At 45.6% G+C, this 22,620-nt stretch overlaps 1 protein-coding gene across 2 annotated transcripts in view; it reads right to left on the reverse strand.

Annotated features, from left to right (window-relative positions):
* PSME4 (proteasome activator subunit 4) overlaps positions 1–22,620 on the reverse strand; it is a 363,943-nt gene that overhangs the window by 200,403 nt on the left and 140,920 nt on the right. For both annotated transcript variants that reach the window (XM_030195844.1, XM_030195843.1), the window contains 2 exons: positions 22,278–22,543; positions 17,374–17,560 (listed from right to left, as the gene is read on the reverse strand). In XM_030195844.1, the coding sequence (XP_030051704.1) occupies positions 17,374–17,560; positions 22,278–22,543 (453 nt within the window). The remainder of the gene's footprint in view (positions 1–17,373; positions 17,561–22,277; positions 22,544–22,620) is intronic.

Below are 22,620 nucleotides of genomic sequence, written 5' to 3' on the forward strand. Positions count from 1 at the left end.
TGATTTGATATTATTTCCTTCTATATTATTTGTAATCTGTAAAACTGCTCTGGAGAGTAATTTAAGGCCAGTATATCAAATGCCATGACACTTGAAACACTTTGCAAAATTACCTCCTCCATAAGGAAAAAAAAAAAAAAAAAAAAAAAAAAAAAGACTATAAACACATTCACAGCTTAATGACAGGGCTGCCATACTACTACTACTTAACATTTATAAAGCGCTACCAGGGTTACGCAGCGCTGTACAATTTAGACCATAATCTATCATGGTCAATAAAACAGTGCTCTTGTAAACTGTTCAGTGGCACCCCACAGAACAAATGAAGAATCATTATCTCATTCCAACTAGCAGCTCACCAAAATCAAGACAAAAACTGCAACATAATACACTTTCAACCATAACCATGATATGCTTCTCCCCCAACTCCCAAATCTACATATACAGCAGTGATCCAGACTGGTAGCCTTGTGGTAGTATCAGGGCCTTTTCTCCAGAACAACTTCCTGTGTCCACCCAAGACAATGAACAAGTACAGACAGGGAAGAGAGAAAGGGAAAAGGAGAGATGCAGGACATGTTGAGAACAGCGGGGGGGGGGGGGGGGGGGGGGGGGGGGGGGGGGAGAGAGAGAAAACAGATTTGAGGCAAATGCTGGCAGAAGGCTTCTAGATTTTTACTCATATAATGAGCATGGTATTTTCATGTGTATGTTATATCAGTTTTTTTCCATAGCTTGCCAATTTCTGCATGCTATACGTGTGCTAACATAATATGCATAAAAATATGGTAAGTGTGAATCAGGTAGGTGTTCTGATCTTCTGCATACTGGCACTTGATCTAGTAAAAACATGTGCTTAAGGGTAGTGATCTTGGACACAAAATACTGAACTAATTCTTCAGCAAAGGAGACTCTTGAAGACAAGACAAAGCTCGTGTTAAGCCAGAGAAAAGAAAAGAAGTTCTTAGCAGGATTTTGTGAGGATTTAATTATATTGGTAAAATAATTTCTTTTAGCAAGTTTTAAATGAAAATCAAAAGATCTTTGTCATGAGCTACAAAGCTGAAGTGAGTTGCAACTGGGATTTTTTTTCCTCCATATTTGTGGAGCCCTAAGCACCTTCACGATACCATGTTTGACAATGGGATACAGAACAACTGGAACCTTTCAAAGGTGCTAAATCATTTAACAATCTTTCTAGAACTGAATTCCAACCTTGAGCTTTGAATTCCAACCTTGAGCTTGGTGATCAACAGCATGTACTGAAATTCTTCCAGAAAGTGTAAATAAAGGAGAAACCAGATCTGGTTTTAAATGGTGAATTTGCCATGTCAGGTATTCCAGCTGCTCTTGGGGGGCATAGTACCAAAGAGGAAGCTACTGAAAACTGCAACACAGAGTAATCTGGCCAGGAGACTGGTAATGTACTGATCTTAGAAAATAATCGAGAAAGAGAATTGGGAAGTAATTAGAGCCAACATATGACCTACCAGATGTGTTAGAAAATTAACATGTTGTCCAAGATCAAAAAGAAAGCAGGAAACTACAGGATGCTGATAATTGTCAACAAGAGCATTGAAGTCTCCCACAATTATGGGATTAGGGAACTGAACTGAAGCATCAGCAATAGATCAAAGCGAGTGAGTTATCCCATATAGAACTAAATGTTGCTAAAGTAGAGTAAAATATCAAGTAAAGAAAGAAAAGAAAAGATCATTTAAGTTTAATTACTATGGTCTCTGGGTAAGATGATGAAGATGGTAGTTCAACCAGGGGTAACTCATCCAAAAAAAAAATAACTGCTAAACCATCTCCTTTCTTAGATGATCTAGATAAAGAGAAAGAAGAATATTCCGAGGGGAGGGAACTTTTCCATTTTTAACCATGTTTGAGTGAGAAATAACAATTGCACTCCAGATATTTAATCAAATCTCAAAATGAACTCTTAATCGTCATATAGGTGCAATCAGATAATAATGATTTACTGGGAGAGGCAGCAGAATAAGACAAGAAGTTAATGAGATAGCATACCTGACGAATAAAGGAGTTTAATAAATTCCAATAAATACATGAATAAAACAAACTGAGATCATTTCAGGGTCCTGAAATGTCTATGGACCCAGGTAAGAGATTGGGATGGTGCTGCTCAGCCATACTAGAAAAAAGTCACCTTATTTTCACGGACCCTACCCCCCCAAATAGAAAGACACACAATAGACCCAAGAATCAAAGCATTTCTATTTGGTAGTGACACCCCATGGTGCCCACCCCAAGGAGCTCGCCCAAGAAACGCACCCTGTTCCTTATGTGAACGCTGCTAGCAAATTAAATATATAACTAGCCACTTGCTTATTTCATGGTCACGTGGCCCACTAGCACTGCTCGAACAGAACACAGAAGAAAGTAACTTCAGGATTCAAATATCAAGGTCACTTGACTCGTTAGCTCTATTGTTCTCTTTTGATTGTCTTCTGATTATTGTGTACACCATCTTGAATGATCTTTTTAAGGAAGATGGTATATAATGAGGAGCAGAGGAGTAGCCTAATGATTAGTGCAGTGGGCTGAGAAGCAAGGGAACCGGGTTCGAATCCCACTGCAGCAACTTGTGGCTCTGGGTAAGTCACTTAACCCACCATTGATCCAGGTACAAAACTTAGATTGTGAGCCCACTAGGGATAGAGAAAGTACCTATATATAATAAAATGTAAACCTCTTTGGTTGTAGCACAGAAAGGCAGTATATGAAATCCATGCCCCCCCCCCCCCAATATAAATATTCTATAAATAAATGCAAAGTTATCACTTAGCAACTATAGACCATCTACAACAGATCCTGTTGGTTCAATGCCTCTACAGTCAATACAGATTATCAACCCCATAGCACCAAAAAAGGAATGCTGATTCTGCATTCTGGAGTTCTCTGCATTCTATAACTGATGTGAAAACCATGCTTTTGCTCCAAGGGAAATATAAACAAATTCAATTCTGCTAACCCCAACATACATATTTGACAGACACTCTGATGATCATCATCAAACATTAACAATTAGCATATGCTATTTCTTGAGAGATCTATTTCTTTATGCAGAAATGTATTTTCAAAGCATTTGCTCTGATTGTCAATGATTCTAAATTTAGAACCAAGGAGAAAGAGGCCAAGCGCTAAGAGCTGTCCTAAGTGCATTGTGCAGTCTTAGCTCTTCAGTATTTCAAATGATAAAAGCAATGAATCCCATTGCACCCTAGTTAATGTAATTGAAGCCACAGGTTTTAATCCTTTAACTTTCAGACTCTTTAAGTCTTGCAACTACAAGACTCTGAATATTAAGTATGAAAATACCTTTAATAAAATTATAGTAACTGAGAGCACATCAATGAATATGCCAGCTAGTTTCTCTGGACTGGTCTGGTAGGACTAAAGGAAAGAAAATTATCAGGTAAGACAATTTCTCCTTCCTTAGTGTTCTTACCAGACCAGTCCAAAATGTGTGGGATGTAGCAAATAGAGAATGACATGGGGACAAAGCTTGTCCCCATCCCCAAAAGCTCTGATCCCCATCTGCACAAGCCTCAAACAGTTATTTAGTATAACACCAAAGATACAGAAAAAGATGTATTTACTCCTGTACTGTGCAAAATATAAAGATGGCACATGCCAGGGATAGCGTTAGGGGAGTGTGACTAGGGCAACTATCTTTGGCCTGACCAGAGAGAGCCCCAACCCTGATGAAAGGTGAAGAAAGTGTAGCCTGGTGTACATACATCAGTCCCCAATACTGCATTTAACCCAACTATAGTCAACCCTCGATTTAACAGATTGAGGGGATTTGGTGTCTGCTAAATAGAATTGTCCATTAAATTGAAGTGTCTGAAAAATATCACATTTTATATATTTTAAAATGCAAGCAGTTTTCACATTAAAACCCACAAATTTAGCTATATTAGAAAACATTACATATCATGCATTAATATATACATAAATTTTAATTGTTTTGGAATTCGGTTGCTTCTGAATTCTGAAATCTTGGCCGTGACCATCAAATAACTTAATTTCAGCACTGAGCACTGTCGTTATAATACACACAGCCACTGGTAGTTTGTCTGTTAAATCCAAAATCCATTAAATTGTGGATTGACTGTAATTTAAAAAGCTGATTTAATATAAAACATGGGGAGGGGGAGGGAAGTTAAATACTTTGACTCTCTTAGCGTACAGCAGAATATCAAGCTTAAGGGACCAGACAGGATCCACCTCAGGATATTGAGGGAGTTCAGAGAGGTTCTGGCGGGTCCTCTTAAAGATTTGTTTAATAAATCCTTGGAGACGGGAGAGGTTCTGTGAGATTGGAGAATGGCGGAAGTGGTCCCTCTTCACAAAAGCGGTGATAGGGAAGAAGCTGGAAACTACAGGCCGGTAAGCCTCACTTCGGTTATTGGAAAAGTAATGGAAGCGATGCTGAAGGAAAGGATAGTGAATTTCCTAGAAGCCAACAAGTTGCAAGATCAGAGACAACATGGGGAAATTGTGCCAAACGAATCTCATTGAATTCTTTGACTGGGTGACCGGAGAATTGAATCATGGACGTGCTATAGACGTAATCTACTTAGATTTCAGCAAAGCATTTGACATGGTTCCCCACAGGAGGCTCATGAATAAACTTGACAGGCTGAAAACAGGACCCAACGTGGTGAACTGGATTAGGAACTGGTTGACGGACAGACGCAAGAGGGTGGTGGTTAATGGAATTCGCTTGGAGGAGGGAAAGGTGAGTAGTGGAGTGCCTCAGGGATAGGTGCTGGGACAGATTCTGTTCAATATATTTGTAAGTGACATTGCCGAAGGGTTAGAAGGTAAAGTTTGCCTTTTTGCAGATGATACTAAGATTTGTAACAGAGTGGACACCCCGGAGGGAGTGGAAAACATGAAAAAAGATCTGCGGAAGCTAATAGAATGGTCTAAGGTTAGGCAATTAAAATTCAATGCGAAGAAATGCAAAGTGATGCACTTAGGGAGTAGAAATCCACGGGAGACGTATATGTTAGGCAGTGAGAGTCTGATATGTACGGACGGGGAGCTGGATCTTGGGATGATAGTATCTGAGGATCTGAAGGCGATGAAACAGTGTGACAAGGCGGTGGCCGTAGCTAGAAGGTTGCTAGGCTTTATAGAGAGAGGTGTGACCAGCAGAAAAAAAGAGGTTTTAATGCCCCTGTATAAGTCGTTGGTGAGGCCCCACCTGGAGTATTGTGTTCAGTTTTGGAGGCCATATCTGGCTAAGGATGTAAAAAGAATTGAAGTAGTGCAAAGAAAAGCTACAAGAATGGTATGGGATTTGCGTTACAAGACATATGAGGAGAGACTTGCGGACCTGAACATGTATACCCTGGAGGAAAGGAGAAACAGGGGTGATATGATACAGACATTCAAATATTTGAAAGAATCCGCAAACAAACCTTTTCCGAAGATGGGAAGGCGGTAGAACTAGAGGACATGAAATGAGATTGAAGGGGGGCAGACTCAAGAAAAATGTCAGGAAGTATTTTTTCACAGAGAGAGTAGTGGATACTTGGAATGCCCTCCTGCGGGAGGTGGTGGAGATGAAAACGGTAACGGAACTCAAACATGCGTGGGATAAACATAAAGGAATCCTGTTCAGAAGGAATGGATCTTCAGAAGCTTAGCCAAGATTGGGTGGCGGGGCTGGTGGTGGGAGAGGCGGGGCTAGTGCTGGGCAGACTTCTACGGTCTGTGCCCTGCAAATGGCAGATACAAATCAATGTAAAGTATACACAAAAAGTAGCACATATGAGTTTATCTTGTTGGGCAGACTGGATGGACTGTGCAGGTCTTTTTCTGCCGTCATCTACTATGTTACTATGTTAAATAATCATAAATATATCTGTTTTTATCAGATATTCCCTACAAACCCAGCAGATGCTTGAAGGATCAAACTTATTTTTATGCTTTATTAGGACTTGCCATACCGAAGCAGTTTATAAATATTAAGAAGGCAGAAGGAAAAGGATCTACAATCATGATAAGAAAGATTCAGGCATTCACAGAACATCCCACTCCGCCTGAAAAAAAAAATGTCAGGAACCTCAAACTGTTTTGCAGGTATAAAATAAAATCTATAGAAACTTAGCCATCAATGTTTTTAACTTGCTAGAAGGAGAGTAGTACAACTACTGGCAGTGATATCCAGCACGGTACCCACAGAAAAATAGCTTAATCATAATGCCTGGAGTGATCAGCAAAATACAGTGCAACCGGCACACTCACCCAAAACATAAATAGAGCTTCGCAGGAATTAGTTTTTTTTCCCTGCTTAAGAGAAACCCAGGACATTCCAAATAGCAAAATAGCATTGGTTTAATTGCTCTCACAGTGCTCTGATCTCGCCCATGTGCAGACTTCAATGTAACTTTCTCGGCCTAAATTTGATGGGTCTTATGCCTGCAGCCACTCCAGACTTCTGAAAAATCACAAAAGCCACATCTTTCTCCATGATCCTAGAATGTGTAAAGTTGGACAATCGCAGCCTTAACTATTGCCAAGAAATAAGGGGGAGAGGAGATGCACACATCAGCAATTTAATAAACCTTTCTAACCAAGGGATAAAAAAACCAGACAGAGGAAAGTGAAGCCCTAATCAGCAAAACAGCCAAGCTCCTCTCAAAGCGTTAAAAAGATCAACAGGTGTTACTCTTGCCTGCAGCCAGCCAACAGCGATTCATCAAAGCTGGTGTCGTGGCCTTCCTCCTGCCAAATGCCACCCTCTCTACTGCAACTTCCTGTTTGACACTAAGCAGGAAGTTGCAGTAGAGAGAGTGGGACTTCACTGGAGGAAGGCCACGACTGCTGGCCTGTGTGAATCGCTGACGCTGCCGGTTGACAGCAGGAAATGCTATGTGGTGACACCCGTGGGGAGGATAGGATTTTTTTTTTTTTACAGCAGGAACAAGGCTTTTTACCGTTCCTGCGGGGCAGTAAAAAGCTTAGTTCCCGCTTCCACAGGAAGTTTTTTCAGTGTTGCCATTACTGTAGATTTACCGTGGTTTACCACGGTGTATCAGTAGTAACGTTAACTGTGTCAGTCTCTAGCAGTCCTTGAAATGGGTGGGACTTTATATCTGTGCATGAAAAAAAATGGCCACAAACTGCATCTCTCCTCAGACTGCTAAAAGAAAGCCAATCGTGACCTGCAAAGCACAAAGCAATGCGTGTGTTGCTACTAAACGTATGTCACTAGAGAGACCATTTAGAGCTCCACCTATGAAATAAGGGTACAGCTCTAGTACAAGATGTTGTCAAATTCTCAGGAGACTGCTTTCTCTAAAGAAATCAGATCCCTCTTTGCAGAATTCTCTTTCAGTCTCATATCCCTGATATTAATCCCCTCATCCACCTCAACTGATCTTTCTCATTTTCCCTCCAATTAATCCCCTCCTTGCTTCCCTAGAAAATGTTTCCTACCCATCATCAAGTCCCCTGAACCTAGGATGGAGTGAGGTGAGGGAACAGAGAACAGAGACCTGGAGAACAAGGGAGGAAGCGGCAGATGCTGGATGAGGGGAGGGGGCAGAGGGAAACAGAGAAGCAAAGACTGGACTGGGGGAGAGACACTGGCTCATTTGGAGAGAGGGAGGGAGTGAGATAGATGCCAGACTACAGAGGAAGGGGAGAGAGAGAGAGGAGAGAAGTCGGACATGAGGAAGGACAGGGACTCAAACGAGATGCTGGCTCTGGAGAGGACACAGACAGAGAGGAACACTAGACAGGACAGATAGAGACAAGTACAAAACATGGATGGTGGACATAGAGAAGAAATGTCAAAAGGTCAGAAGACGCTGGAGAGTGTTAAGAAAAAAGCAGGATACACACACTAGGACCAAAGCAACGCTCGGACAACAAAGGTAGTAAAAAAGGCATTCTTTTCCTGAATTTATTAAGTATAATATGTCAGATTTAGGAAATGTGCATCCCCCCCCCCCAAAAAAAAAAAAGTCTCCATTACCTTGAGACTGATGGTGTTATAGGGAGGCCTTATCTCAAAAGTTGCAGTTAAAAACCGTGTGCGTTTATACCCATAATTAAACTAATGATTTCCAAGCAGCAACCGAAACTCAAAGAAAATCTCATGCAAATGTGATGCACGGAAATTCTGCAAGTGGTTCGGTAGGGAAAGCACCTAGCACATATGCAGAAGAGTCTCTCGGAAAGTATCCATGTTCTGTGCATGCTCGCTCACAGGACTCCTCTCTTCTGTTGACTCTCCTCTCACTCGGGTGCACTTGTGCTCACACTATGGCTCCCTTGCACTGCTGATCACTTCTAGGCACTTCCCAGATATGGCTTAGCTGCTCTGGGCTTATACTTGCTTTCGCTCAGGCTGCCCCCTTTTGCCATGTGCTTGGGGGCTAAACTCTGCCTTTTCGCTGATGTCACTCTTGACATAGGCTAACATCATAAGCGCTTTCCCTAGCCAACTGGCTGTTTGCTTTTACTTCTCCTCTATTTGTAGGAGGGATTTCTGACATCATAGGGGCTTTCCCCAGCCTACTGACCATTTCTTTTGTTTCTCATCAGGCTGCTTGTGGGATTCCCTGCATCTACCAGTTCACCAGATTTAAGTGGATCCTGGGGAAAATACATCAGGATACAAATCTATTTACTACTCTGGAGAGATTGGTGCTCGTTTGGGTAATGAAGACACTGGCCCCTGGGGAATCCAGCATGAAAGCTTCCCCAGTTTAGGGATTGAAAACCTTCAGGAGCTGTTCTCTGCGCTCTCCCAAACTGGCTGATCATCTGTTTTGTCCTCCCTCTATTCCAATGCTACACACGTTAGAATAACCACTAGGAGTGGCCTAGTGGTTAGGGTGGAGGATTTTGGTCCTGGGGAACTGAGGAACTGAGTTCGATTCCCACTTCAGGCACAAGCAGCTCCTTGTGACTCTGGGCAAGTCACTAAACCCTCCATTGCCCCATGTAAGCCGCATTGAGCCTGCCATGAGTGGGAAAACGCGGGGTACAAATGTAACAAAAATAAATAAAAAATAAATATTGTTAAGAAATAAAAGCAGACTGCTCCTCCAAGAAGTCACCCTCATGCAATGACAGCTCCAGACCTGGCAAAACATTTTGCACATTAAAAGGTAGGCATTCCTTTCTGTGCATCATCTGGAAATGTTTGTGCATCATAAAGAGTGCTCATTTTTTACGGTAGCTGCTACGGCAAATGGTTAAAACCACACAGAGAATCAAGGCAAAATGGGAGGAGGAATCGGGGGTGGGGCTATGTACTTGGGAAGTTTTACAATCTTTAAAAGGAGTTTACACTTTAACATCTGATATGCGGTTGAGGGAATGTGAGGCTCGGGTGATCTTGCGGGCATATATGACTAAGGCGATTTTAGCACATGTGGAAGGGGGCCAAGATTCACAGTGTTCCAAATGTGGTCATCCTAGACATACATACTATCATGCATTTTGGGCTTGCCGGAAAGTTCAAAGTTTTTGGAACCAGGTGGTGCGTTTTCTGGAGCACCTGGTGGATAGAACTATTCAAGGTTCAATGGAACAATTACTTTTGGATGTGCCTGGAGCATTTCGCAGTTTAAAAGGGCCTGGGCGGCTGCTTTGTAGGAAATTGTGCTTGGTGGCTCGGAAAACAGTTTTACAACATTGGGTGGGGTCGGAGACTCCCGCATTTAGGCATTGGAGGAATCAGACACACCAATTGATGGCATGGGAAGCTCGAGACGCGAAAGGCACTTTAAGACGTAAGAAACAGTTTTTGACAATTTGGGACCCTTATTTACAAACAATGAGCCCAAGAGGTAGGAGTTTTATTATTAACAATTTGTAAACTATCTTGGGTAAGGTTCATAAGAGGTGAAGGAGGTTAAGTTGCTCACACTCTAGGCAATTGTAAGATGGTTTGGGAAGGGAGGGTAGGGAGGGGGCGAGGGAGAGTTTTGGGGGGAGGGGAATTGATGTTTAGTAAGTCAAGATTTGGGTGGTAAAGGAGTGGGGGGAACAGGGGGAGAAAATAAAAGTTTTGCGGAAACATTGTATTTTGATTCACTGATGGAGTTCCATGTCCTTTTTGGGGTAGATGGAGGGTATGCATCTTGTACAATCTTTATAAAATTTGTTCAGTAATAGTGGAAGATACTGGAGTTTTCACAGGGAGTGGCAGTTATGTGTGTATTAGTAAGGACTGATAGACATTATATTAAGTGTGGGTTTTATGGATTCTGTTAACAAAAGATTTAAACTAAAAGGAAGGGAGGGTGGGGTGAGGGGGTGTTGTTCGGGGATAAAAGAAGAAAATGATTTGACGTATGTGGACAGATCGATAGTTGCCTGTTGTATTAGTAAGGTTATTTGCTGAACATTATGTATATATGTTTTATATAATACGTCAATAAAGCGAATGCTACATACCTGTAGAAGGTATTCTCCGAGGACAGCAGGCTGATTGTTCTCACTGATGGGTGACGTCCACGGCAGCCCCTCCAATCGGAAACTTCACTAGCAAACGCCTTTGCTAGTCCTCGCGCGCCCATGCGCACCGCGCATGCGCGGCCGTCTTCCCGCCCGAACCGGCTCGTGTTCGTCAGTCCCATATGTAGCAAAACAAAGCAAGGGAAGACACAACTCCAAAGGGGAGGCGGGCGGGTTTGTGAGAACAATCAGCCTGCTGTCCTCGGAGAATACCTTCTACAGGTATGTAGCATTAGCTTTCTCCGAGGACAAGCAGGCTGCTTGTTCTCACTGATGGGGTATCCCTAGCCCCCAGGCTCACTCAAAACAACAACCATGGTCAATTGGGCCTCGCAACGGCGAGGACATAACTGAGATTGACCTAAAAAATTTACCAACTAACTGAGAGTGCAGCCTGGAACAGAACAAACATGGGCCTAGGGGGGTGGAGTTGGATTCTAAACCCCGAACAGATTCTGAAGCACTGACTGCCCGAACCGACTGTCGCGTTGGGTATCCTGCTGCAGGCAGTAATGAGATGTGAATGTGTGGACAGATGACCACGTCGCAGCCTTGCAAATCTCTTCAATAGTGGCTGACTTCAAGTGGGCTACCGACGCTGCCATGGCTCTAACATTATGAGCCGTGACATGACCCTCAAGAGCCAGCCCAGCCTGGGCGTAAGTGAAGGAAATGCAATCTGCTAGCCAATTGGATATGGTGCGTTTTCCCACAGCCACTCCCCTCCTATTGGGATCAAAAGAAACAAACAATTGGGCGGACTGTCTGTGGGGCTGTGTCCGCTCCAGATAGAAGGCCAATGCTCTCTTGCAGTCCAATGTGTGCAGCTGACGTTCAGCAGGGCAGGAATGAGGACGGGGAAAGAATGTTGGCAAGACAATTGACTGGTTCAGATGGAACTCCGACACAACCTTTGGCAAGAACTTAGGGTGAGTGCGGAGGACTACTCTGTTATGATGAAATTTGGTGTAAGGGGCCTGGGCTACCAGGGCCTGAAGCTCACTGACTCTACGAGCTGAAGTAACTGCCACCAAGAAAATGACCTTCCAGGTCAAGTACTTCAGATGGCAGGAATTCAGTGGCTCAAAAGGAGGTTTCATCAGCTGGGTGAGAACGACATTGAGATCCCATGACACTGTAGGAGGCTTGACAGGGGGCTTTGACAAAAGCAAACCTCTCATGAAGCGAACAACTAAAGGCTGTCCTGAGATCGGCTTACCTTCCACACGGTAATGGTATGCACTGATTGCACTAAGGTGAACCCTTACAGAGTTGGTCTTGAGACCGGACTCAAACAAGTGCAGAAGGTATTCAAGCAGGGTCTGTGTAGGACAAGAGCGAGGATCTAGGGCCTTGCTGTCACACCAGACGGCAAACCTCCTCCACAGAAAGAAGTAACTCCTCTTAGTGGAATCTTTCCTGGAAGCAAGCAAGATGCGGGAGACACCCTCTGACAGACCCAAAGAGGCAAAGTCTACGCTCTCAACATCCAGGCCGTGAGAGCCAGGGACCGGAGGTTGGGATGCAGAAGCGCCCCGTCCTGTGTGATGAGGGTCGGAAAACACTCCAATCTCCACGGTTCTTCGGAGGACAACTCCAGAAGAAGAGGGAACCAGATCTGACGCGGCCAAAAAGGAGCAATCAGAATCAGGGTGCCTCGGTCTTGCTTGAGTTTCAACAAAGTCTTCCCCACCAGAGGTATGGGAGGATAAGCATACAGCAGACCCTCCCCCCCAGTCCAGGAGGAAGGCATCTGATGCCAGTCTGCCGTGGGCCTGAAGCCTGGAACAGAACTGAGGGACTTTGTGGTTGGCTCGGGAAGCGAAGAGATCTACCAAGGGGGTGCCCCACACCTGGAAGATCTGTCACACCACACGGGAATTGAGCGACCACTCGTGAGGTTGCATAATCCTGCTCAACCTGTCGGCCAGACTGTTGTTTACGCCTGCCAGATATGTGGCTTGGAGCACCATGCCGTGACGGCGAGCCCAGAGCCACATGCTGACGGCTTCCTGACACAGGGGGCGAGAGCCGGTGCCCCCCTGCTTGTTGACGTAATACATGGCAACCTGGTTGTCTGTCTGAATTTGGATAATTTGATGGGACAGCTGATCTCTGAAAGCCTTCAGAGCGTTCCAGATCGCTCGTAACTCCAGAAGATTGATCTGTAGATCGCGTTCCTGGAGGGACCAGCTTCCTTGGGTGTGAAGCCCATCGACATGAGCTCCCCATCCCAGGAGAGACGCATCCGTGGTCAGCACTTTTTGTGGCTGAGGAATTTGGAAAGGACGTCCCAGAGTCAAATTGGACCAAATCGTCCACCAATACAGGGATTTGAGAAAACTCGTGGACAGATGGATCACGTCTTCTAGATCCCCAGCAGCCTGAAACCACTGGGAAGCTAGGGTCCATTGGGCAGATCTCATGTGAAGGCGGGCCATGGGAGTCACATGAACTGTGGAGGCCATGTGGCCCAACAATCTCAACATCTGCCGAGCTGTGATCTGCTGGGACGCTCGCACCAGCGAGACAAGGGACAACAAGTTGTTGGCCCTCGTCTCTGGGAGATAGGCGCGAGCCGTCCGAGAATCCAGCAGAGCTCCTATGAATTCGAGTTTCTGCACTGGGAGAAGGTGGGACTTTGGATAATTTATCACAAACCCCAGTAGCTCCAGGAGGCGAATAGTCATCTGCACCCCCAGTCTGCGAAGTGCCGCTGCTACTACAGCCAAGCACTTTGTGAACACCCGGGGCGCAGAGGCGAGCCCAAAGGGTAGCACACAGTACTGGAAGTGACGTGTGCCCAGCTGAAATCGCAGATACTGTCTGTGAGCTGGCAGTATCGGGATGTGTGTATAGGCATCCTTCAAGTCCAGAGAGCATAGCCAATCGTTTTCCTGAATCATGGGAAGGAGGGTGCCCAGGGAAAGCATCCTGAACTTTTCTTTGACCAGATATTTGTTCAGGGCCCTTAGGTCTAGGATGGGACGCATCCCCCCTGTTTTCTTTTCCACAAGGAAGTACCTGGAATAGAATCCCAGCCCTTCTTGCCCGGATGGCACGGACTCAACCGCATTGGCGCTGAGAAGGGCGGAGAGTTCCTCTGCAAGTACCTGCTTGTGCTGGAAGCTGTAAGACTGAGCTCCCGGTGGACAATTTGGAGGTTTTGAGGCCAAATTGAGGGTGTATCCTTGCCGGACTATTTGGAGAACCCACAGATCGGAGGTTATGAGAGGCCACCTTTGGTGAAAAGCTTTCAACCTCCCTCCTATTGGCAGGTCGCCCGGCACTGACACTTGGATGGCGGCTATGCTCTGCTGGAGCCAGTCAAAAGCTCGTCCCTTGCTTTTGCTGGGGAGCCGAGGGGCCTTGCTGAGGCGCACGCTGCTGACGAGAGCGAGCGCGCTGGGGCTTAGCCTGGGCCGCAGGCTGTTGAGAAGGAGGATTGTACCTACGCTTGCCAGAAGAGTAGGGAACAGTCTTCCTTCCCCCAAAAAATCTTCTACCTGTAGAGGTAGAGGCTGAAGGCTGCCGGCGGGAGAACTTGTCGAATGCGGTGTCCCGCTGGTGGAGCTGCTCTACCACCTGTTCGACTTTCTCTCCAAAAATATTATCCGCATGGCAAGGCGAGTCCGCAATCCGCTGCTGGATTCTATTCTCCAGGTCGGAGGCACGCAGCCATGAGAGTCTGCGACTCACCACACCTTGAGAAGCGGCCCTGGACGCAACATCAAAGGTGTCATACACCCCTCTGGCCAGGAATTTTCTGCACGCCTTCAGCTGCCTGACCACCTCCTGAAAAGGCTTGGCTTGCTCAGGGGGGAGCGCATCCACCAAGCCCGCCAACTGCCGCACATTGTTCCGCATGTGTATGCTCGTGTAGAGCTGGTAAGACTGAATTTTGGCCACGAGCATAGAAGAATGGTAGGCCTTCCTCCCAAAGGAGTCCAAGGTTCTAGAGTCCTTGCCCGGGGGCGCCGAAGCATGCTCCCTAGAACTCTTGGCCTTCTTTAGGGCCAAATCCACAACTCCAGAGTCATGAGGCAACTGAGTGCGCATCAGCTCTGGGTCCCCATGGATCCGGTACTGGGACTCGATCTTCTTGGGAATGTGGGGATTACTTAATGGTTTGGTCCAGTTCGCCAGCAATTTCTTTTTGAGGACATGATGCATGGGTACAGTGGACGCTTCCTTAGGTGGAGAAGGATAGTCCAGGAGCTCAAACATTTCAGCCCTGGGCTCGTCCTCCACAACCACCGGGAAGGGGATGGCCGTAGACATCTCCCGGACAAAGGAAGCGAAAGACAGACTCTCGGGAGTAGAAAGCTGTCTTTCAGGAGAGGGAGTGGGATCAGAAGGAAGACCCTCAGACTCCTCGTCAGAGAAATATCTGATGTCTTCCTCTTCTTCCCACGAGGCCTCACCCTCGGTGTCAGACACAAGTTCACGAACCTGTGTCTGCAACCGTGCCCGGCTCGACTCCGTGGAACCACGGCCACGGTGGGAGCGTCGAGAGGTAGACTCCCTCGCCCGCACTGGCGAAGCTCCCTCCGCCGACGTAGTCGAGGAGCCTTCCTGGGAGGCGACCGCGGTCGGCACCGCACGCGGTACCGACGCCGGAGACCTCACCCCGGGCGATGGACCAGCCGGCGCCACGCTCGACGGTACCAGTGGCGCAAACACCCCCGGTACCGGAGGGGTAGGGAGCAACAGCTCTCCCAGGATCTCTGGGAGAACGGCCCGGAGGTTCTCGTTCAGAGCGGCTGCAGAAAAAGGCATAGAGGTCGATGCAGGCGTCGATGTCAGAGTCTGCTCCGGGCGTGGAGGCTGTTCCGGGCTGTCCAGAGTGGAGCGCATCGACACCTCCTGAACAGAGGGTGAGCGGTCCTCTCGGTGCCGATGCCTGCTGGGTGCCGACTCCCTCGGCGACCCAGAGCTCTCGGTGCCAATGCGGGAAGGGTACCGGTGTCGATGCTTCTTCGACTTCTTGCGAAGCATGTCACCGGAGCTTCCCGGCACCGACGAGGAGGACGTAGAATCCAGCCGTCTCTTCCTCGGGGCCGAGGCCGAAGAGGGTCGGTCTCGGGGGGGCTGTACCGCAGGAGCCCTCAGGGTAGGGGGAGACCCACCCGAAGGCTCACCGTCACCAGCAGGGGAATGGACAGCCCTCACCTGCACTCCAGATGAAGCACCACCGTCCGACGACATCAGCAGACGAGGTCCCGGTACCACCGACGTCGATACAGTCGTCCGATGTCTCAGCGCCGATGCAGAGGGCCGATGCCTCGATGCACTCGATGCACCGGCAGCCGAGGATGAAGGTCTGGATGCTGAAGACGTCGGATGCACTCGATACACCCGGTGCCGATGCCGACGAAGAGCCCGAGAACAAAATGTTCCACTGGGCTAACCTCGCTACCTGAGTCCGCTTTGGTAAAAGGGAACACAGACTACAAGGCCTGAGGGCGGTGCCAGCCCCCAGACACTGAAGACACGACGCGTGCCTGTCAGTGAGCGAGTTTACCCGGGCGCACTGGGTGCACTTCTTGAAGCCGCTGGAAGGCTTCGATGTCATGGGCGGAAAAGTCACGCCGGCGAGATCAAAACTCGAAATGACGAAAATTGGCACCACAAAAATAGGGAGAAGAAAATTTCGACCGAGGCCTAACTGAGGCCTACCCCGACGACGAAAGAAAACTTACCGGGGCGAAAAGCTCGAAATACGGGAAGGAAAAAAAACCAAAAAGGCTCTTCCCGAACACTTTTTAAACTTTTTGAGAAGAAACGAGTCGAAAACGACGCGCGAGGTCAACTTTCCGGGGCACGAACGGCGAAACACGACCGTACCGAGCGTGGACAAAAGAAGACTGACGAACACGAGCCGGTTCGGGCGGGAAGACGGCCGCGCATGCGCGGTGCGCATGGGCGCGCGAGGACTAGCAAAGGCCTTTGCTAGTGAAGTTTCCGATTGGAGGGGCTGCCGTGGACGTCACCCATCAGTGAGAACAAGCAGCCTGCTTGTCCTCGGAGAAACAGATTTAAACATAAAACCACACAGAGCCCCTTTCTGTATAAGGCGCTAAATAATGTTTGCTTTATACCAGTTACAATCGGTCTAAAGCAAACGTTGCAAGCACAGTAAGCTTTGTGCATCGGGCCCCTAACGTTATCTGCTCCCCACCCCTCATCGTCCCTTCTAATTCACATTATGTCCATACATACTGAACTCTAGTATATAGCTTTGACAATACACAATATGTGTGTGAACCGATTGAGTAATTATATTAGACAAAGTGAAATTGCTTACTTGTCTTTAGGGTTCTTTAACTGCATCAGCTCAGTAGATCCACCTATTTCCTCTTGCAGAGTTATGCATGCATTTCTCTGACTTATTCTTTATTTTCTTTAGTGCGGTGAAAACATAAGAAAGCTAAGGGTTTGAGTAGGTTCTTCCTGTGACTGTCTGGCTGCTCAGCTAATTTAAAAGCTTCAAGAATTGAAGTTACTTGGACTCAGCATGACCGTGGCACATGTCTGTTACTGAAAGGACCCTAATTACAAAGAAGCAATTTCATATTCTTCAAAGAACAGAGATGAAAATAAAGGCAAAGAGCTTACACAATGTTTACTTTACTAGGCAAAATTTATAGCATTAACATAGAATGCCTCATATGAAGGAAGACTATTAGGTGTAAGCTGAGACCCAATAACCAATGTAACTTTTCAAAACATTTAACACCAATTACAAACATTTTTTCATGCCCTAAAATATAGTGTACACCAATTTTCAAATTAAGCTAAAAATAGAACTTTCTAGACTTCTGTTAGTTAGCTAACAGCAGACACTGAAGTACTCACCATGCATTTGCTAAAATCATTTGGATCCACACCAGGCAAAGCTCTCATTAACAGAGGTAGCATGTGCGTTGGACCTTCAGGAAACCATTTGCCACCTGATACCAGGCTACGGGCTACTCCAATTACACAACTTAAAGTGGCAGTAAGCTGGTGAGGTTCTGTTAGTGTTTCTTGTGCTGGATATGTTCTAAGAAATATTGAAACAATAAAAATATAAGCCTAAAAAGACACATTATAGGATTTCTTCTTAAATTTTGTTATGACTTTCACATTTTATCTAAAGTTCTGACCCTGAATGTAGCCAGCAGATAGCTTATTACACCCTTACCTTCAAAAAGATATAAACAAGATGGCGTTGGTCCAGAGGGTGGCTACTAAAATTATCTATGATCTTTGTCATAAAGCGTATGGGGACAGACTTCAAGATCTCAATATGTATACTTTGGAAGAAAGATGTGAGAGGAAAGATATGATAGAAACATTTAGATACCTATGTGGCATAAATGCATAGGAGGAGAGTCTTTTTCAATTGAAAGAAAGCTCTGGAACGAGGGGACATAGTGCATAGGATGAAGCTGAAAGTGACAGACTCATAAGAAACCTGAGGAAATACTTCTTCACAGAAAGGGTGGTGCATTCATGGTATTGCCTCCCAGTGGAAGGGGCGGAGATAAAAACAGTATCTGAATTCAAGAGAGCTTGGGACAAGTGCAAAGGATCTCTAAAGGAGTAATAGGGAGAGTAAATGGCAGCCATATAGACTTTATCTGCCTTCATTTTTCTCTGTTTCTTGCTGCCATTGTCTTTTTACCTCTTTCCCACATCTACTGTTTTCTCTCAACCTACTTAACCAATGACTCATGCTCATCCACATCTTAGGTTATCTCATTGCTGTTTTATTGCACCAACTCAAACTAATCATCAACTTCCCTTATTTTCCAAACATTACCACTTTGATTGCACATCTGCACTTTTATTTAAATTACAAGGGCTACCCACCTTGTTTCACATCTATTTCACATTTATAGTTCTTAGGTGCTCTCCATAACACTTGTTTTTGCACATCTTCAGTTTTATCCCCTATATATACTCTGCTCCTAACTCAGATTTGGATGCACCTAATATCCCTCCACTTGTCCTGCTTCCTCTCTCCCAGTAATTAATATTTAACACTTTTTTATTTTATTTTTTACCAGTCTTGTACAATATTACAACTCACAACACCGAGAGTGAAGGTGAGGAGAATTCCAAATGACCAAGGCAAACAAGGAGTAAGAGCGTCCAAGAGTTTATTAGCCAAAAAAATACCAATACAAAAACATGGTTTTACCAAAGGGAAATCGAGCCAAACGAATCTCATTGAATTCTTTGATTGGGTGAGCGGAGAATTGAACCATGGACGTGCTATAGACATAATCTACTTAGATTTCAGCAAGGCTTTTGACACGGTTCCCCACAGGAGGCTCTTAAATAAACTGGATGGGCTGAAGATAGGACCCAAAGTGGTGAACTGGATTAGGAACTGGTTGACAGACAGGCGCCAGAGGGTGGTGGTGAATGGAGTTCGCTCGGAGGAGGGAAAGGTGAGTAGTGGAGTGCCTCAGGGATCGGTCCTGGGGCTGATTCTGTTCAATATACTTGTGAGTGACATTGCCGAAGGGTTAGAAGGTAAAGTTTGCCTATTTGCGGATGATACTAAGATTTGTAACACAGTGGACACCCTGGAGGGAGTGGAAAACATGAAAAAGGATCTGAAAAAGCTAGAAGAATGGTCTAAGGTTTGGCAATTAAAATTCAATGCGAAGAAATGTAAAGTGATGCACTTAGGGAGTAGAAATCCAAGAGAGGCGTATGTGTTAGGCGGTGAGAGTCTGCTAGGTACGGATGGGGAGAGGGATCTTGGGGTGATAGTATCTGAGGATCTGAAGGCGATGAAACAGTGTGACAAGGCGGTGGCCGTAGCTAGAAGGCTACTAGGCTGTATAGAGAGAGGTGTGACCAGCAGAAGAAAAGAGGTGTTGATGCCCCTCTACAAGTCGTTGGTGAGGCCCCACCTGGAGTATTGTGTTCAGTTTTGGAGGCCGTATCTTGCTAAGGTTGTAAAAAGAATTGAAGCGGTGCAAAGAAAAGCTACAAGGATGGTATGGGATTTGCGTTACAAAACATATGAGGAGAGACTTGCGGACCTGAACATGTATACCCTGGAGGAAAGAAGAAACAGGGGTGATATGATACAGACGTTCAAATATTTGAAAAGTATTAATCCGCAAACAAACCTTTTCCGGAGATGGGAAGGCGGAGAGGGCATGAAATGAGATTGAAGGGGGCAGATTCAAGAAGAATGTCAGGAAGTATTTTTTCACGGAGAGGGTGGTGGATGCTTGGAATGCCCTCCCGCGGGAGGTGGTGGAGATGAAAACGGTAACGGAATTCAAACATGCGTGAGATAAACATTAAGGAATCCTGTGCAAAAGGAATGGATCCTCAGGAGCTTAGCCTAGAATGGGTGGTAGAGCTGGTGGTTGGGAGGTGGGGCTAGTGCTGGGCAGACTTCTACGGTCTGTGCCGGAGCTGGTGGTTGGCGGTGGGGATAGTGCTGGGCAGACTTATACGGTCTGTGCCAGAGCCGGTGGTGGGAGGCAGGGATAGTGCTGGGCAGACTTATAGGGTCTGTGCCAGAGCTGGTGGTTGGGAGGCGGGGTTGGTGGTTGGGAGGCGGGGATAGAGCTGGCCAGACTTATATGGTCTGTGCACTGAAGAGGACAGTACAAATAAAAAAAATAGCACATATATGAATTTATCTTCTTGGGCAGACTGGATGGACCGTGCAGGTCTTTTTCTGCCATCATCTAGTATGTTTACTATGTTTAAAACCCAACATGGGCCATGCTTCGTCTCAAAGCCTTCATCAGGGGTCGTAGCAGTGCAAATATAGTCAGCTTGACTGTTTGTGGATGTTGGGAGGAACCCCTTCTTTCTGTTTTCAATATTAAAACTCACCACTTTTTGACACCATTATAAGACTTAACATCAACTGCACTATATCCATTTACTTCAAAATATTCTCATATGCAAATTACAGTTGAAAAACTTTAATAAATTAGACTCAAGACGGTTTTGTAAATGCAACTCGTAGGATTAAATGTGCTAGCAGGGGCCCTAGGTGTATACTGCTGGGTCCTGGAGGCAGGACTCCAAAAAGAAGGGAAGGTAAAGAACATGTTTAATGAAAGGGATTCAAGACAGCCCTCAGCTAGCATTCAGTTCTTTATTTTTTTTATTTTCTTTAGGTTTGAAGACGTTTTAACAACTTTCAATTTAGTGTCATCAGAAAATTTGATAATCTCACTAATCATTCCTATCTCCAGATTGTTTATGGACATGTTTAACAGCACAGGTTCCAGTATAGTTCATGTAGATAACTAATTATTTAGTCATATTCTGTGTCTTAATTATAGGCAGTCCACAAAAGGGCACTACCTCCTATCCTGTGGCTCCAAAGTTTCCTACGGTGTCTCTTATGAGGGACTGTGAGGGGGTCTACAGAACACTGCCCTCTCCCTTAAGAAAAGTCCCTCCAATAGCCTGGGCCACCTTAAGAGCACAACCCCCCCCCCCCCCCCCCACCTCAGGAGGAGGTGAGCTGAGAAGGGTAGAGCCCATACCTGGGAGTATAGAAGACAGAGCTAGGCTGAGGTTAAGGAGGCCCAGGGAAGGAAGAACAGAAGCCTCAGTCTATGCCCTGACTGAATAAGTCTAGCTGTTGTGACTTGGCTGAGGTAAGCCAATCTTGTGCTTTTGGTTAAGACTCGCAAGCTTTGCTGAGGTCTGGCTGGAGCTAACCCGGACCTCTAAAGGAAAATAAGAACTATAGGCTGTGTTTGGGATGTGACAACCCCGGCAGTCACAACTTGTGTCAGGCCTGCCGCTAGAGGCCTGCTAAATAACTGTGTTTCTTAAACCGCAAAAGTTTACCCACAGTATGTCTCGGGCCCTGTGAAGGAACAGGCCCAGGAGTTCTGTAAATAAATACTTATTCTGTGTACATCTCTTTTGTCCGGCTGTGTTATTTCTCCGGTCCACTCCCAGCCCTCGCTCACTCGGTGTCTCACATGGACTTTGTCAAACATCTCATGGATGGAATGGAAGAGTTGCCTAATACAGCATAAAGGGCTGAGAACCTGGGAAACCAAGGTTCAAATCCCACCAATGCACCTTGTGATCCTGGGCAAGTCACAACCATTCAATGCCTCAGGTACAAACAGAAAATACGTCTTCAGGGGACAGAGAAATACCTATTACACACCTGAATGTAACTCGCCTTGAATTACCACTGAAAAGGCATGAAGGGTAGGGCATGGACCCAAGACAGACTTCAAGTTCAGGATGAAAGGGCTTGGAGGACACAAGGAAGTAAACGGACAGAAGAACTGTCAAGACAGGAACTTTAAGTTGAGAGTGCTAGGGATGCTGACAACCTACAAACCTGTTACGGCCAATTGCTTAGCCACTGCACATATATTTGGATTTTTTTTTTGTTCGTGAATGGTGCTGTTGCCATGTGAGTTAATAAGGACCATTTTATGAACTGTTACGATTATATTCTGATTGTGTGATTTATATTTGTACATCACTTTGGGCATTTTAGTTAAAACAATTAAGTTAATTACATAAACTACTTCAGGAAGGATAATGTGTCGCTATAATTTGGCTTAAATGGTGGCACTGTGAACTGTTCTAATAAAAAGTGATATAAGATACACTTAAACTCTGTTCTTTGGGAAAACCTCTATTTACTTATGTACTACGGTAGTTGAGAACCCATTAAAACATAACACACTGGGGAAAAGTTACTTTGTATAGTTCATTTCAGACTGTAACTACTTTTTCGCATTGTAACTTACTTTTCAAGTACTGGTGGAATTACCATCTCAGGACGCATCAGTGCAAGATTCTGCAGGGCTTGGGCAGCCTCCAGACTACCAGTTTTGCTGAACATGGCCAAAAGAATAGGCTGAATAATGCTTTTTACAAAGTCTGTAATATCCTGATCAGTAAGTTTATGACTATCAGGAACTGGGGTCAGCCAACTTTTCTTCTTGTAACGTTCTCGATGCAGTCTCCTAACAAAACTACATGGTAACCTCTGTAGCAGTTTCATCAGTTTTGTCTGTTGGAATAGTAGTAGAAAAGGGGAAGGGGTTAATACAAGTAATTACTGCTGATTAGGAAAAATAAACTTAATGA

This window comes from Microcaecilia unicolor, chromosome 3, assembly GCF_901765095.1.
Source record: "Microcaecilia unicolor chromosome 3, aMicUni1.1, whole genome shotgun sequence".
NCBI lineage: Eukaryota > Metazoa > Chordata > Amphibia > Gymnophiona > Siphonopidae > Microcaecilia > Microcaecilia unicolor.